Here is a 15,139-nt window from a genome sequence, read left to right as displayed (position 1 = left end):
GGAAAAGAAGAATGAAAAGAGAAAAGCGAACAAATTAAAAAGAAACCTAACCCCAACCCCCGAAGTTCCATGCATCACAAAGTGAGCTGGAGCCCAGAAGCCAAGTACCCTAATCGTGACCCATTCCATTCCATGCCATCCTATCCCATCGTCCCGCATGCAAACATAGCAGCGTGCACTCATGATTACAACAGAAATACCCATCAAGCCCAATACCAAAAACCCCCCATTGAAAACCCAATTTCAAACCCATGAGAATAAAGAGAATATCATCATCGCCAGACCCCATCAAACCAAAATCAATGCACCCCCGAAACCTGACTCGCTTCTTCCTCCGCCGCTCTCCTAAAATAATCCACCTGGTCCCCCTCCAACCCCGCCGTCGGCAAATCAGAGCCTAAACCGCTATCGCTCGCCGCGGGCGTACGCGCTGTAGCAGCCGGCGGCTTCTTGCCTACCATTGCCGCTTCGGTCGTCGCAGCAGCGGGCGCAGTTGTGGAAGCGACTTCTTGAGGCGGGGACTCGGGTTCTTGGGTAGGAGTAGTTGCAGTGGTAGCAGGCTCTTCGGCGGCGGGAGCGGGCTCTGGCTTCTTACTCTCGGGCGAATCCGGGTCCTGCAGAGAGTCCCGGCGCGAGACATGCTCCTCTTCTTCATTTTCTACTTCTTCCGAGCTAGCGGAGCTTGCAGAACCACCAGAGCGTTGCGTCAGCGCCGAACCCGTCACCGAAGACCCCTCGGCGTCGGAGCCATGGCCATCCTCGTGCTCGTGTTCATGCTCGCGCGGCACCTCCGTGAGTTCACCTTCGTCGTCTTCGTAGTGGCTGTCGTCGTCCTCGTCACTGGCGTAGTACTCGCCGTGGTCCTCATCAATGCCCGTGCCCGTCTCAATACTCGTATGGACTGTCGATCCCGCGTCGCTGCCATTCAAGTAGCTGCCCGTGACATCGCTGCCTGTCAGATAGCTGCCCGTGTCGTACGTGTACTCAGAGCCGGCTCCATAGCTCGTGCGTCGCTCCGTGCTGGGCGTCGTGACAAGGCTGTCGTTGTACATGCTCGGGTCCTCGGTGGCGCCACGCGACAGGCTGCCGTAGCTGCGGCGCCGCTCCGTGCCTGTCTCACTGTGGACGTCTTGCTCCGTCTCCGAAGGCTCCACCTCCGAGGGTCCCAGCTCTGACGGATCGAGCTCGTCTTCATCCTCACTCTCCCGCTCCTCGTTCAACGTCTCGTTTTCCTTGTTCGCGTCGCTCGCGACCCGCTTGGCAGTACTCCAGGAGGCCTTCCGGTAGCCAGGTTGCGTTTTGACAGAATGGCTGCGCTTAAGACCCGTGTTAGGGGTGCTATTGAGGCCCTTGTCGACCGGAGAAGCGTTGCCGTTGATCTGGCTGAGGGACAGGATGCGGCGGTTGGCAGGGTTAGCTTGCTTCTGGGTGGATTTGCGGCGAGGGGTTTGGCGAGGGTTAAGAGCCATAGACACGCCCTTGGCGACCGTGCTAGGAGGTGGTGGAGGACGGGGCACCGTTTCACCAGGCAAAGGTGCCTTGATGCCCTTGGTCATCAGCAATGCTCGGGAGTGGTCCATGATGCCATTCAGGATACGGCGCTCCAGAGCGTCGGCCTTGGCGTCCATGTGGTGGAGCTCCTCGCGACGGATGTTAAGAGCCATCTCCAGCGCAGAGACATCTGCATTGAGCTTGGACTTCTGAGCTTGCAGAGACTCCTTCTCATGACGGAGGCTCTCAACAATTTGGCGAAGCTGGTCCTTTTCGTCGTTGAGGTTGTGGATGTCTTGCTCGATCTGCTCCTTCTGAACAGTGCGGCGCTCAAGCAGCAGAGCGACTTCCTCTGCCTCCTTCTCCCTGTTCTCATGGCCCTCAGTGATAAGCCTAGTCTGAGTCTGCACGAACTGAGTGACCTCCGCAGCAGTGTTCATGACCTGCTTGTGGATCTCGTCCAAACGCTCAAGCTGCTCAGCAGACTTCGAAGCATCCGCAGCCTGGTCCAGCAGATTGTCAAGTTTCTCGTGTACCTGGGTATCGTCGTACTTCTCGGTCGGCTCCGGAGGCGCTGGGAGCAGAGCGGGCAATTTAGTGAAAAAGCTCTCTCTGAACTCCTCCGCTCTAGACTTTGACTCTTCAGCCGCAATGCGCTGCTGTTCGTGGGCGGCCTCCTGCGTTGCCCTTTGATGATCATAATGCTGGTTGACAAGCGCAAGCACTTCCTGAAGTGTAACCATGAACTTGGGATGGTTCTCGGTAAGATCTTCCTGCACAGACGTGAGAGCCGTGACAACCTTGGCAACTTCGTCGCGAGTCAGCTGGTGCTCAGCCTTGTCGGCTTCATGATTGGTGTCCATCTTGGTGACAGCTTCCTCCACCTTCGTGGTGACGTTCGATGAGTCGCCGCTCATCTTCTCGCCAGTCTCGTTGAAGGCGGCCTGCATGCCAGTGATTGAAGTTCCAAGCGTGTCGACCGCGGCCTTCAGCTCCTCAGCCGTAGCCTTGGTGCTAGCCATCATCTCCTCCTGCTGTGCAGTCTTGTCGTCGACCTTTTGCGCTTGAGCCTCCGTGAGCACCAGCATGTCGTCGTACTTGGTCATCATTTCGGCAAACTTCTCATCGAGCTTCTCGGCCATACCGCCAACAATGACTTCCTTGACTTCGTCATGCTTTTGCAGGTTCGCCTGAGCCTTCTCGCCCGCATCGGTCTTGATATCTTCGATGGAGCCATGCGCGCGCTCAAACTCGGCCTTTACGGTTTCCAGGAGTTGCTTGACATCCTCGGTGACGTTGAAGTCTCCCTTGAGAGCTTCTTCGAGACCAGTGACAGTCTCCTTGAGACCAGTGACACCTTCGCCCCCTTCTTGAAGCTTAGCGTGGATCTCATCTTTGACCTCGCCCAAGAACATCTTGACATCACCGATGTTGCTGATGATCGTCTCAGCCTCCATCTTGCGGTCATCGAAAGCCTTCGCAGTGACACTAATGTCGTTCTCATAGTTTTCCTTCAGCTTCTCGTGGCTGTCGCGGAAATCGTTAAGAAGGCCAACGACCTGTTCGATCTCGGCCTTGGAAGGGACAGTTTCAGCCTCCGGAAGAGAGGCAAACTTGTCTTTAACATCGGTGATGAGAAGCGCAATGCCGTCAAGGTCTTCCTTTGTAGCCTTCTTCGCCTGCTCTTCCTCAGAGGGTTGAAGGATCCTGAGATCGTCTACAGCGGTCTTGAGATCCGTCACAAGCACTTCGACGAGGGCGATGTCGCCCTTGGAGGCGACAGCCTCACCATCGATCTTATCCGAAAGCTTATCAATGGCCTCGCTGGTGCCCAACACCATAGCCTCGACAATCTCCAGATGCTCCTTCTTGACCGAAGTTTCGGGGTCCGGGAGGATCAAGTCGTCCAACTTGGCCTTAGTGTTCTGGAGCAGGGTTTCAATGGCATCCGTATCCTCCTTCTTGGCCACACCATCAATGAAAGCGGTGTCCTTGTGCTTGTCCTCCGAAAGGAGATTGACCGCAGCCTGGACATCCTTGAGAAGCTCCTCAACAGCAGCGAGATCTGCCTTCAAGGCAACACCGGGTGCGGGCTCGTTTAGAGGGGCAGGCGCGGGAGCAGGCTCAGGCGCAGGCTTCTGCATGTTGGCGTCCATTGACTCGACCTTGAGGTGCAGCTGGTTGAGAATAACCTCCAGCTTGTCCATGTCCTCGCGGTTGATGGCTCTCGAGACTTCCTCCATCACAGGAGCTTCCCGAGCGACTGCGGTTTCCGGGTCTTCTGCAAGCACAATCTCATTGCCAGCGGTCGTTGAGGTCTCGTCCTCGACAGTAGCCTGCTTATCGCCCTTGAGGCGGGTGATTTCCGTGTGGATGCTCTGGATGCCTTCTTTGAGAGTGTCCAGAATTTCGTAGTTGACGCTCATGTCCATCTGTACAGGCTTGTCGCCAAACTTGCCGATGTCGGTTCTGAGGCCATCAACAGCGTCGTTCAAGGCATCTAAAATCTCACCAGTCGCTCTCATTTGAGACTCAGGATTCTCAATCTTCTTGTCCATGTGCGACTGGAGATCGTCCAAGCCAAGACGGACAGTCTCGAGAATCTCTTCAGTATCAGCGCGGGATGCCATGTTGCCTGCAATGGTCTTGCGCATGATTTCGAGCTCAACCTGGATGGCTTCGATGACCTCGGCATTGATGTCGCCCCTGGCGTTTTGGGCTTGAGACTCCTTGATGCTTTCGAGACCGATCCGGAGAGCCTCCAGAATCTCTTCCTTTTCCTCGAAAGTACCGCTCTTGACAAGTGTGCCACCGAGCGTGACCCGGAGCTGCTCGATCTCTCCTTTAACAGCCTCAAGCGCCCTTTCAGAGGACTCGCCCTGGCTTGCGGCCATTTGAGTACGCAGTCCGTCGGTATGCTCGCGGATGGCATCAATGATATCGTTCTTGTCCTCCGCGCCGCCGGTCTTGACAAGCATAGTGGCCAGAGTTTCCCGAAGATGGTCAAACTCATCCGTCATCCTGGCAATGAAGTCCTCACTTGACTGTGAAGGTTGCTGCTCGGCACTCAACTTCGCTTCCAGCTTGTCGTGCAGGTTGTCGAGGCTGTCATGGATGGTATCCATAATTTCGTCCCTGTAGGAAGCGCTTCCGCTCAGGATAGCATCGCGGACCGCATCAAACTCAGCCTTCATGGCCTCTTGCATTTCCTCGTTCAAGGGCTCCTCCTGGCTGCGGTTGCCGATTTCGGTCTTAAGGTTGTCCAAACCAGCAGCAAGGGCCTGGAGAATCTCCTGCTTGTCGCCGTTTGCCGAGGGTATCATCTGAGTGGCCATCGACTCCTGCAAATGCTCAAACTCAGCCCTGATGTAGTCAAGCATCTCAGATCTGTTCAGTGCTTGGTCCCCCTGGGGGCCTGCAGCGACATAAGCCGCAACATCGATGCGAAGAGCCTCAAGGCCGCTCTTGACAGTGTCGACGATTTCGTCCTTGCCAGTGACATCCTGAGCGCGATCAACGTATGACTCGATCTCGTTGCGGAGAGCCTCGAGACCATCCTTCATTGCGTCGAGTACCTGCTCCGTGTCACGACCGTTGGCAGAAGAGTATGCCTTGAACTCGCCGCGCATGTCGTTGACAAGCTGCTGAAGCCTGTTAAGCACTTGCTCGCTATATCCTCCGAATGGTCCCTCTTCAAATGTCGCCTTCATAGCATTGGACAGATCCTCCTGAGAAATCTCGAGTTCGGGGCTGAAGTTCAGTCCATGAGTTTCGAGGCCCTCCCTGACTGCGTCCAGGACATCGTGACGGGTGACACCAGGATCCCGCGACTGTGAGGCAAGAGCAACCTGCATCGAAGGCCTGAATTCATCCAAGCATTCTTTGACAGCACGAAGAACCTCCTCCCGGATCTCATAGGCCTGGCTCTGCAATTGCGGAGGGTTGAAGTGCTGCATAGCATCGGCCATGGCGTCCATAATATCCTCGCGGCTGATATTGCTGGTCTGTGATGCAGGCACCAGGGCGCGGTGTTGCTCGAATCCTTCCCTTAAACAATCAAGAATCTCATCTCGTTCGAGACCAAGCTGCTGGAGCTGTCCTTGGGGCTTGACCACTTCGTATGCTTCCCTAACCGCAGCCGTGAGATCATCTTTGTCGATGGAAACTTCCGTCGCAGGCGGAGGATTGTTCAAACCATGTTCAGTAAGAGCATGCTTGACAATCCTGTAGATCTCCTGGTTATCCGTGGGTTGGTGCGGTACCATGGCATTCTGCTGCAGAGCATTGTCCATGTGATCGTGAAGCTCCGCAAGGCCCTCCCGTACGATGCGAGCAATATCCTCCTTCCGTTTTCCATCCGTCAAGGCAAGCGCACCACTGCTGTTGGGCGTTAAATCGTCGAACCTGCGAGCGATATCCCGGCCCATGCCCATTACTTGGCCACGTATATCCCGAACGCCAGCCTTGACTTCGGCAGTCATACCGCTGTTACCGGATAAGCTGTGCTGGATCTCCTTGAGCAGTTTGAGCAAGTCGGCGGTGGCGGCCTCTGTGGCCTTCGAACCAGCATACGGTTTTGACGTATTAGCGTCGTTGCCCAATCCTAGCGCGGCGTTGATATCCCTTGTCGCCCTAGCAACCGCACCTGCTGAATCTGAGCCATTACGCTCGCTCTTCGAATCATCGCCGCCATGAGTGATGAGAGCCCGGCTCTCTGAACCACCCTGTTTGATGAATTCGACCAGCTCGCCGACCTTCTTCGCAGCCTCGGTGGAGTCATGGTTGGCCTTCTCGAAGAGGCCATTAAGTGTGTTGACTAAGCGGTCTTGACCCTCCTTGGTGACCATCTCCCGGATGATCTTTTCCAACATTGCCACGCTAGCGGCTCCCTCGATGGAATATGGGCTAGGACTGCCAACTCTTTCATCAAAAAATGGCGAACTGATTCTAGGAAGCGAAAACGTCTTGTTCGTCGTGGGCGGCGTGCCAGGGGCGGTGAAGCTGTTGGAACGCGAATGCGCAAAGGGTGGGTTCGGAGGGGGGAAAGACGGCTGGTTACCGATATTGCTGACAAGCTCTTTCAGACTCTTCCGGATATCCTCGTCGCGTGCATTGGTCGCTTCCTTGAGGTTGATGAGGTCCGCGGCATTGTCTTTGCTTCGTCGGCTCAAGTTCGTCATCTCACGCTGCAAGTTTGCGGCAATGGTGGCAATCTCCCTAATTTGGGCTGACATGCCATCGTTGTCACGGGCGTCACGAGACGGTAGAGAACTGGGAGTACGAGGGCGAGAGCTTGGGCGAGGGCTACGAGGGCTGCGAGGACTGTTAGGGATGTTGAGCGGAGGTGGAGGCTCCAAGTGATCCCGAACAGGCATTGCCTGCAGCGCCAGCATGGTAGCCGACGGGGGCGTGTTCTCACCCGCCCAGATACCCTTGTGCTGGGACCTGCTGGAAGTCGGGCGCAGACTCGGTGTATCCTTGAGGAGTTCGGGGTTCAAGGAGACGCGAGACGGCGTCTTGTCCGGAGAGATAGGAGGGGAGTCCGTGTCGTGATCCCGAGCAGGGCTAGGACTAGGCGCGCTCTTCCGACTGCCCGGCCTCTCCGGAGACCTGTCCGGCGACCTGGTGGAGTGGAGTATGCTTCTGAAGTCGCGCATGCTGGTGTCCTGCAGAGACTGCATGCGCTTGTGAGCGGCGCCCTTGATGAGCGACCTCTCGGGCGACTTGGGCGGCATGGGGTTGACGGTGTAAGCAGGATCATTTTCGCGAGCCTTCTCCTCAAGGGCCTTTGCGGCAGAGGCAATGGCGGCCGAAGTGTTTGGGCGAGTGGTGAGGGGAGAGCCGGGGTGCAGAGGAAGAGGTGGAGGCGCACGTTCCGGATCTGAGCTGTCCCACCTGGAGAAGCGGAGACGACTGGTTAGTGCCATGGTCGCTTGTGATCTTCGGGGCATCCCAGAAGGCGGGCCAGACTTGACGTAGACTGAATAATGAGGCCGAAAATCATAGCACAGCTTTTACTTACATGGGAATGTTTAGCCTGCTGCCATCGGACGAGAAGGAATTCTGGTGCTTGACAAGCATGTCATGGCCGTCGTAGGTGCTGCCGCGCCTGCTGGAAGACATGGCGAAGCGTGGCTAAGGAGTCGCGCGCAGAGAGGGGGTATCTTGGTTGGAGGAACGGCGGCAACGAGGAATGGGCTAAGGAACGCGCGGGAAAAAAGTCAAGGCGCGTCAGAAAGCCAATGTCATTATCTTACGGGCGGGGCCAATTTAGCAGCAGCTGGTGGCGGGCCGGCGCGCGCGGGTATCAAGGCGGGAAGGCGTGCGCTTGCGGGCAAACGAAGCAAGAAGAAGACGTCAAATTCGTGAGCTGGTCGTGGTCGAAGGGGCGGGAAATCTGGGGGAGTTGTAATAGTTGAGCAGGAAGCAGGGACAGGCTTGCGCGCGGCTTTGCGCTTGGGGGTGGCAGGGTTGGTAAACAGTAAACACGCTAGTGAGCATTGGCAGGGCAGGAGCGGTCACGGCGATCAAGTGCGGCAAGCGGGCAGCGGCTGGCGCAAATCGATAGGAGGCTGGGGGCCACACGTCACATCTATTTTTCCCGTCGTGCAGCAGAAGCCCTCGCAGCGCGCAATTTGCGCCAAGCCAGCCGTGCCTGGTGCCTGTCGTTCCTGTAAGTGTCTGGACTTTGCCTCAGGAAGCGCCCGCCCGCTGAGGTGTCTACTACATACGCGCGAGCGCAACGCGTCTGCATCCCAATGGCCCCCTCAAATAGTAACTATGCATCGGCGGCGGGCGGGGGTCAAAGTGATGAGAAAGCACGCGCGACGGGGGCACGGGGGGCTCGAAGCGTTAAAGCGCCGGCCCGAAAAATGCGATCACCTGCCCGCAGAGACCCGGAGAGGCACAAAAGGCTTGGCGCCCGGAACAACAGTAAGGCCGCGCTCGCTTCACACGCTGGCGCGAGACACATCCGAAAAATTAGCAACGACGACAAGCCGTATCACGACACGCAATCGCTCAACTAACGACAGTAGGCAAGATGAAGTGTACGTCGGACCCTGCGATGAGACGTCTCCAGAAGCCTTGCTAACGTGCTGCGCCTGCAGTCCTCAAGGTCGGCCGTGTCGCCATCATCACCCGGGGCCGCTATGCCGGCAAGAAGGTACGACAACAACAACAATCTTCCCGCGGACGCACTGCCGCTGCTGCACTACTCGCCGAACCCAGGACGCGCGGAAAGAGGAGGAAGAGATGGGAGGGCCCACCACCGCGGGAGGACAATTGCATGGAGCAACGGGACGGATTCAGCAACAGCGCGGACCAACATCAGCAACAGCAGCAGCAGCAGTGGCAGGCAGAAAGCATGCATGCACACATGAAGAGCGGAAGTTGACATACGGGTGTTATTCTTGCAGGTCGTGATCATCCAGCCCCAGGACACCGGCTCCAAGTCGCACCCCTTCCCCCACGCGCTCGTCGCCGGTATCGAGCGCTACCCCTCCCAGGTCACCAGGCGCATGTCGAAGGCGCGCCAGACCAAGCGCTCCAAGGTCAAGCCTTTCATCAAGACCGTCAACTACAACCACCTGATGCCCACCCGCTACACGCTCGAGCTCGAGGGCCTGAAGGGCGTCGTCACCAACGACACGTTCAAGGAGGTTTCGCAGCGCGAGGACGCCAAGAAGACGGTGAAGAAGGCGCTGGAGGAGAGATACCAGAGCGGAAAGAACAGGTGGTTCTTCACTCCTTTGCGTACGTCTTCCATTTCCCCTTCTCTTTTTTCATCTGGTTTTGCGGACAATTTTTGGCTGACTGGTTGTTCTTCGTTCTGCAGGTTTCTAAGCGTCTCGTTTCTTACGGTTATGTGGCATTGCGGTGGGACACGGCTTTCGGGTCCGGCGACAACAAAAAAATGTAGCTGGATATTCAATCCATTGAGCAATACTGCATAGGGTCAAACTCCTCCACGCTTGTCGCACCCTGTCGAAGTGATTGCCGGGAAACACAGACACAAACACACGGGACCTATGAAGGAACGGATTGCGGGCGGGCGTAGGACTCCATTTGCCAAGTCTTAGAGCTTGATAGTCTGTACGCCAGTCGTCGAATTTGAAAAAAAGCTTGCCGAAACTCCATGAGCTCGCCGATCTCCATAAGCTTGTTCAAATCTCCCCCAAACTAGCTTGCTTGCCTGCCTGCATGCCCACAATTCTCGTCCGCCTACTCCAAGATAGCCGCCGCCGCCGCCATAACAACAGCAACAACAACAACTAAACCCACAACCCACCCAACAGACAGCGCTCTTCCCACTCACCCAACTACCTACCAACCAACCAACCAACCAATTTACCTACCTAACAAAGCACCCAAACTGACGATCCCGCAGACTCTCCATCTAGTTTCCGAGCTCATCCGATGCCATCACCCCCAGCATCCCAGCATCCCAGCATCCCAGCACCAGCCCCGCGCTTGAGGTTTCAGACCCAACGCAACCCAGTCCCATCGACCGATCCATCTCCGAGCTTCGCGTCCCGTCACCACTCCTGCCGTGCCTCCCACATACTATACCGTAAATCGTGTCGCTCGCACCCGTGGGCAGCAGGGCAGAACGCAAAAGCGCCATCGCACGCATCCGCTCCAGCCCGCCCTGCTCGCGTCTCGATCCTACGGAGTAGGAGTAGGAGTAAACCCTCGTAAGTACTGCAGCAGACTCGATCGCAATTAAAGACGCGGACGCATTCTCGAGTCTTCCGCTCTAAATCTAGTCGATTGCGACCGCATCAGCATGTCGCCATAACTCTAATCGATAGGTATTTGATAGAGAGCCAGAGGTCTTTTTCGTTTTTCCCGCACTTAGATAGGATAGAGCCTATCAGGGACCGGAAAAGCAAACCCGTTAGTCCGTCCACACAGCAGTGTACATGTCACCAACACCCACTCCCTCATTGCATCTCGATAGGCTCCTCGAATGCGCAAGATATCTACACACCAAGCTCCTTTGAGTCTATTATTCAGTAACTAGGTCGTGAATACGGTACACTAAAAAGGTGGCAAATGAGGCTGCAGCAATACAACAACACAGTCGGAATGACGAGGATGGAGATGACCGAACAGCGCGATCTGGTGGGAGCGGGAAAGAGGAAATGGCTGTCTCAACAGCCGGAAACGTAGAGAAACAGAAGAACAAAACAATGCGACATCTACTGGTAGTTCGCCTTTTCCTGGGCCTTGTTCTTAGCCTCCTCAGCCTTCTGTTTCGCCTCCTCCTTCTTCGGTCCCAGGTAGTCGGCGACGAGCTGGAAAAAGTCGGCCGTGATCTTCAACTCTGTGCTAACGATGGCCTTGGCCGTGGTGATGAGGCCATTGCCGCCCGTCTTCTGGTACTCGTCGTCGTATGTCCTGAAGACGTAGTCTCTGCCCTGGCCGGCGAAGCGGAGGGGGAACAGAGCCACGTCCAGCACGTTGTCCTTGATGGCCTTGGTGTCTTGCTTCACAATGGGGAAGCGCGACTCGACCTGCGTGAGGCCGTTGTCGGCCAGACTGTCGGCGCGCGCCACGTACGGCGCCACAAACCCATACGGCTTCTCCAGGTACGGCACAATGGGCTTGCCGAAGCGGTCGTACGCCGCGTGGCTGATGTTGAGCGATTTTTGCCCGTACGGGTTCGACTTGTAGGTGCTGATGATGTCGTGCACGACCGGGTACGACTCGAGGTGCTGTTCAGGGTTGTTGCGTCAGTCACCCGCAGTTGGTGCGGATGGCGTCAATGGAGCTTACGTTGAGGAAGTGCGAGGCAGGCTTGTCGCCGTTGGTCAGAGGTTCGCCCATTGTTGCGTTGTTGGTGTTGGTGGTGGTTTCTTCAGCGTGGGGCATGTGATGGACTGCGTGCGTGGGCGATGTTAGAAAGAGAGAGAGAGAGAGAGAGAGATGGAGAGAGAAGGAAGTGGTGGTGATGGTGGGAGGAAGAAAGCAGCAGCAAAGTGACGGGGCGGACATACAAATTATGTGTGTGTGCGGAGACAACTGCGACAACTACGTTGCTGCGAATCGGCGGGGCGGGAAGTGTTATCTGTGGCTCGTCAATAGGCTGGCAAAGAATGGACGGGACATTCCGCATACACACCTTGAGGATTGGATGCAATGGAAGGGAAAGAAGCAAGCGGACAGGAAGCAAAGAGGGTTGTTTAAGGTAGGGGCAGCCCGCACGCAACTCTCTCTTCTGGCGCTTGACATGTGAAAGCGCACGGGCCGTGCGACACTGACGCACGCGGTAGAGGATCGCGGCTTCCCAGAGCCCCGGGCCAATCTCGACCTTTTGCTGCGTGGAAATCAGGGTAGGCTCTTATCATGAGAGTATATCTCGAGACACTCTACGGCCACGAGTAGCTACGTACCTAGGTATCCACGCACGTACACTGTACACACACAAGTTGCCGTCATTACCTACTGTCGCTCTCAACTTTTCTCTCTCCACTCTCTCATCTCGGCACCGGCCACTCTCTCCGGTCTGTGGCGTCAGGCACGGCCTGCAAGGTCATGGTGGAGGTGCCTCCTGCCGCTGCATCTCGTCCCTTTTCTGGTTGCAGCTTCCGGGGAGACGGCGATGAAAGTAGGCTAGAGCGGCATCGAACGCGGCGCGCACGTCACCCGCCGTGGAGACTGAGGTAGATTCTTGCATGTGATATCGACTGTGCTCGCCATCTCCCTTCTCCATGGCGACCACGGTCTGATAGATGGCTCCCACTCGCATGTTCGGACCTCGCCTCCTCGCCCGGCCTTCCAATGGCTAATCAATGCCCTCGTGTCCCCCCTGCCGAGGATGCGGCCCATTCGAATTATCAAATACCTAGGCTCTCTCTTCATTTGCACGAGCTCGCATGGAATGGGGAGCAGAGGCATCCATGGCATGCTACTCTACGCCACGTTCCCCTGCACTCCTCATGCCCATTGAGCAGATCATGCAATGGGCTGATGTAGAAAATATACGGACCCGGGGCGGCTAGAGTACCTAGGCAGGCATGAGGAACAGTCAATAGCATCAGCGGCAGAAGACCAGGCAGGGCCGCGTCTCCACGCAGCCAGCGCCACCACCGCACCAAGACACCAACAATCATCATCCCTCCTTCTGTGCCTCCTCCACATTTACGTTTACGTCGACCCCGACTTTTTATCTTTCTCTTTTTCGATGTTTCACCCCCTCCCTCCTCCTTCACACCACTGCTGCGTGCGTGGCGCTCTGGGGTACTTGGAGTGACCTTCACGTGCTTCGATGCAATCACTCCCGACGATCTCTCTGGCCCGCCGACCCCGACCTCCCACCTCCGCCTGAGGTTACTCCGACGTAAGCGACGGGCCAACCCTGCTCAACAATCGCGATATGCACCAAGGCGTTGAGGCTCATCGTGGGGCAGCCAGTGCGACACTCAACGGGCGCCAACGTTGGCAGTTGCTGGTCGCCGGGAAGGTTTGCCGATCAAGAGAATCGTCGAATTAATCTGCTGGAGAGACATTGATGCTCTTTTCAGCAGCACTTTAGAGATGATGGCGTAAGACTGAGGTATAACCACAGTACTTATACAAAACACCAACGCCCAATCGCACGCCTCCCCGCCCCTCTTGGCTCTTCCCACCAACCACAACCCCGTCGCGCTTAACCGGGTGAATCCCGCCTCTCGCCCGGGTGCCCATGTATCCGTAGTCCGCACATCTGGAGCGCAGGCGAACGTTCCAGCATACCCATGCCCACGCAGCTGTATAACAGGGGCGATAACCCAACCGCACCTAGGCAGCCGGGAAAACGCACCACGGCAACGCGAAGAGACGTCCAGACGGCCCCCAAAGCGCACCCCAACCCATCCACTTGATAACAAGCAAAGGGCTGCCTCCCCGCCGATCGTCAAGCCATGGTTCCAGTCCCGCCGTGCCGTTCCCTTCGTATCGCCCGACGCGGCGGGCGACGGCAGTGCGAAGCAGCAGCTTCTCCGCGCATGCATGCGGCGCGCGGCCTGCGTTGAACGGGGCGGCGAGCTGTGGCCGCTGGCGTTCGCCTATCTCTGGAGCTGCGTTGCGCGCCGCTGGCCTATCGCTGCGGCTTGCGATATCAGCCTGCCTGCCTGCCTGCCTGCCTGCTTGTCGGCCTGTGGATGTATGCGGAAGGGAGCCTGCGCTGCGACGCCGGCTGCAGCCCCGCAAAACGTGGTTGGTGTTGCGAGGAACGGATCGGGTGCGTGCTTGCGTGTGTGCTGTGCTGCTGCTGCTGCTGCTGCTGCTGCTGCTGCTGTGAAGAATGATTGTGATGGAAGTGGTTTCGCGCTGGAGTTCGATTTCTCTTTCTCTGTTTTTCATCGTTGATTGAGTGAGTGAGTGTCGGCGGAGTCGTGTGTACCCATACATATACACCACCACCACATCACACCACACCATCAGCAGTAGCAGCAGCAGCAGCCACAGCACAACCCCAGATCGCACCCCACGCCCTCCAGCACCACCACCACCACCACCATCTCACTAAGCAAACCAAACCACCCCCAAAACTAAACCCGTCCCAACCCAACCACCCAACCCCGCACCCCACCCCACCATCCTGAGACACATCCACACATCTACTCCACGCACGCACCGTACCTTCGTCATCACACCACCTCCGTCATCGTCATCGCTGGCTCACTGCTTCGCCACGCGCACGTTCCGTCCCCTGTTCGTCTCTTCTGCTCCTTTTCTCTGTTCCCCCTTGTCCCGGGCCGAGGGGCCCGTCGCCGGTTCCGCGGGGGGTGTGTGTGGGGGGGCATGGAGGGGGTGGTGGGCGGGTTTTGCTTTTAGGGCTTTTGCCTGCAGCCAGGGGAGGGGGAAAGCAGGAAGGAAGAGTGAAGGAAAGGGAGGGTGTGGTTGGATACCTCAAGTGTGGGGTTCAGTCGATTGGATTTTGGCTATGCTGGATACGTCTACGTCTACATCTGATGGTGCTTGGGGGTGGGAAGTATGCTGTGCGTATGGGGGTGGTGGTGGTTGGTGGTTTGGCGGTGGGGGTTGATGCTTGATTCAGAGTGTTGATTTAGAGGGTTTAGGTAGGCCTAGATACTGTGTATGCTTATAGGTTGGTTGTTCTTTGATATTACTGCTAGTGTCGTTTGCGGTGTGGTGGGAGTGTACTGTGCTCGGCTGGTATATGATCAGTTGTTTTTAGTTTTTACATTTTGTGACTTTGTGGAGATGAACTATTAATGCTCTTTAAATTCTATAAAGGCAAATAAGCACTACCTAACCCGAAGCTAAAGCCACCTGGTTATTATTCCATTTCGATCCTATCTCCTTCCTATATATAATCCCCACAACAACACCTCTCTATCCCCGTCCTGGTACATCGATAATACTATTTGGCATGTTTATAAACGATTCGGTCGCCAAGACGTGCTAATGTGCGAACATCTCCTACGAAAGCACTTGTCACCTTTGGTAATCCACTCCTAATAGAGCTTGAGATCACCTCGACGGTAAGCTTTGCAGATCAATCGAAAGTTCTCGCCAGTATCGAGGGGGTTTCTTCCTTGAGCTTGCCGGCACGAATGGCGTGGCGACCGAATCATTCACAAACATGCCAAATAACTGACCACTAGAAAACACACATATAAAAAGAAAAAAAGAAAAA

The 15,139-nt window shown here is 56.3% G+C and overlaps 4 protein-coding genes across 4 annotated transcripts; 1 reads left to right on the top strand and 3 right to left on the bottom strand.

Annotated features, from left to right (window-relative positions):
- Positions 1-299: 299 nt before the first annotated feature.
- On the bottom strand, positions 300-7,614 carry K452DRAFT_293550 (uncharacterized protein; the record flags this gene model as incomplete). The annotated part of the gene is made up of 2 exons (XM_033541589.1): positions 300-7,386; positions 7,514-7,614. 2 exons carry the CDS (start codon positions 7,612-7,614, stop codon positions 300-302), a joined length of 7,188 nt encoding a protein of 2,395 aa, XP_033402776.1.
- An 880-nt stretch (positions 7,615-8,494) lies between these two features.
- Positions 8,495-9,494, top strand: K452DRAFT_282048 (uncharacterized protein). Its single transcript, XM_033539523.1, has 4 exons — positions 8,495-8,540; positions 8,601-8,656; positions 8,910-9,246; positions 9,329-9,494. The coding sequence occupies exons 1-4, from the start codon at positions 8,534-8,536 to the stop codon at positions 9,334-9,336; spliced, it is 408 nt and encodes a 135-aa protein (XP_033402775.1). The 5' UTR covers positions 8,495-8,533; the 3' UTR covers positions 9,337-9,494.
- Positions 9,495-10,516: 1,022 nt separating this feature from the next.
- Positions 10,517-11,555, bottom strand: K452DRAFT_282047 (uncharacterized protein). The gene is made up of 3 exons (XM_033539522.1): positions 11,493-11,555; positions 11,272-11,375; positions 10,517-11,210 (listed from the first exon to the last, which is right to left on the bottom strand). Exons 2-3 carry the CDS (start codon positions 11,365-11,367, stop codon positions 10,695-10,697), a joined length of 612 nt encoding a protein of 203 aa, XP_033402774.1. The 5' UTR covers positions 11,368-11,375; positions 11,493-11,555; the 3' UTR covers positions 10,517-10,694.
- K452DRAFT_1123 (uncharacterized protein) lies at positions 11,360-12,021 on the bottom strand. Its single transcript, XM_033535047.1, has 4 exons — positions 11,909-12,021; positions 11,618-11,812; positions 11,493-11,563; positions 11,360-11,375 (listed from the first exon to the last, which is right to left on the bottom strand). Exons 1-3 carry the CDS (start codon positions 11,932-11,934, stop codon positions 11,560-11,562), a joined length of 225 nt encoding a protein of 74 aa, XP_033402773.1. The 5' UTR covers positions 11,935-12,021; the 3' UTR covers positions 11,360-11,375; positions 11,493-11,559.
- Between the last annotated feature and the right edge of the window lie 3,118 nt (positions 12,022-15,139).

The sequence above is a fragment of the Aplosporella prunicola genome, assembly GCF_010093885.1.
Source record: "Aplosporella prunicola CBS 121167 unplaced genomic scaffold K452scaffold_1, whole genome shotgun sequence".
NCBI classification, from domain to species: Eukaryota; Fungi; Ascomycota; class Dothideomycetes; order Botryosphaeriales; family Aplosporellaceae; genus Aplosporella; species Aplosporella prunicola.
The sequence above is the reverse complement of the archived record's forward strand: the minus strand, read 5'-3'. Positions and strand labels throughout refer to the sequence as shown.

What these genes read in the sequence shown, in the direction of transcription:
- K452DRAFT_282048 (XM_033539523.1), top strand. An exon ending in GCCGCTATGCCGGCAAGAAG is followed by an intron (nt 8,657 to 8,909) that starts GTACGACAACAA and finishes TTATTCTTGCAG; the next exon opens with GTCGTGATCATCCAGCCCCA.
- K452DRAFT_282047 (XM_033539522.1), bottom strand. Translation starts at nt 11,367, where the DNA reads ATGCCCCACGCTGAAGAAACCACCACCAACACCAACAACGCAACAATG. An exon ending in CTGCCTCGCACTTCCTCAAC is followed by an intron (nt 11,211 to 11,271) that starts GTAAGCTCCATT and finishes AACCCTGAACAG; the next exon opens with CACCTCGAGTCGTACCCGGT.
- K452DRAFT_1123 (XM_033535047.1), bottom strand. Translation starts at nt 11,934, where the DNA reads ATGACGGCAACTTGTGTGTGTACAGT. An exon ending in GCAACTTGTGTGTGTACAGT is followed by an intron (nt 11,813 to 11,908) that starts GTACGTGCGTGG and finishes ATTTCCACGCAG; the next exon opens with CAAAAGGTCGAGATTGGCCC.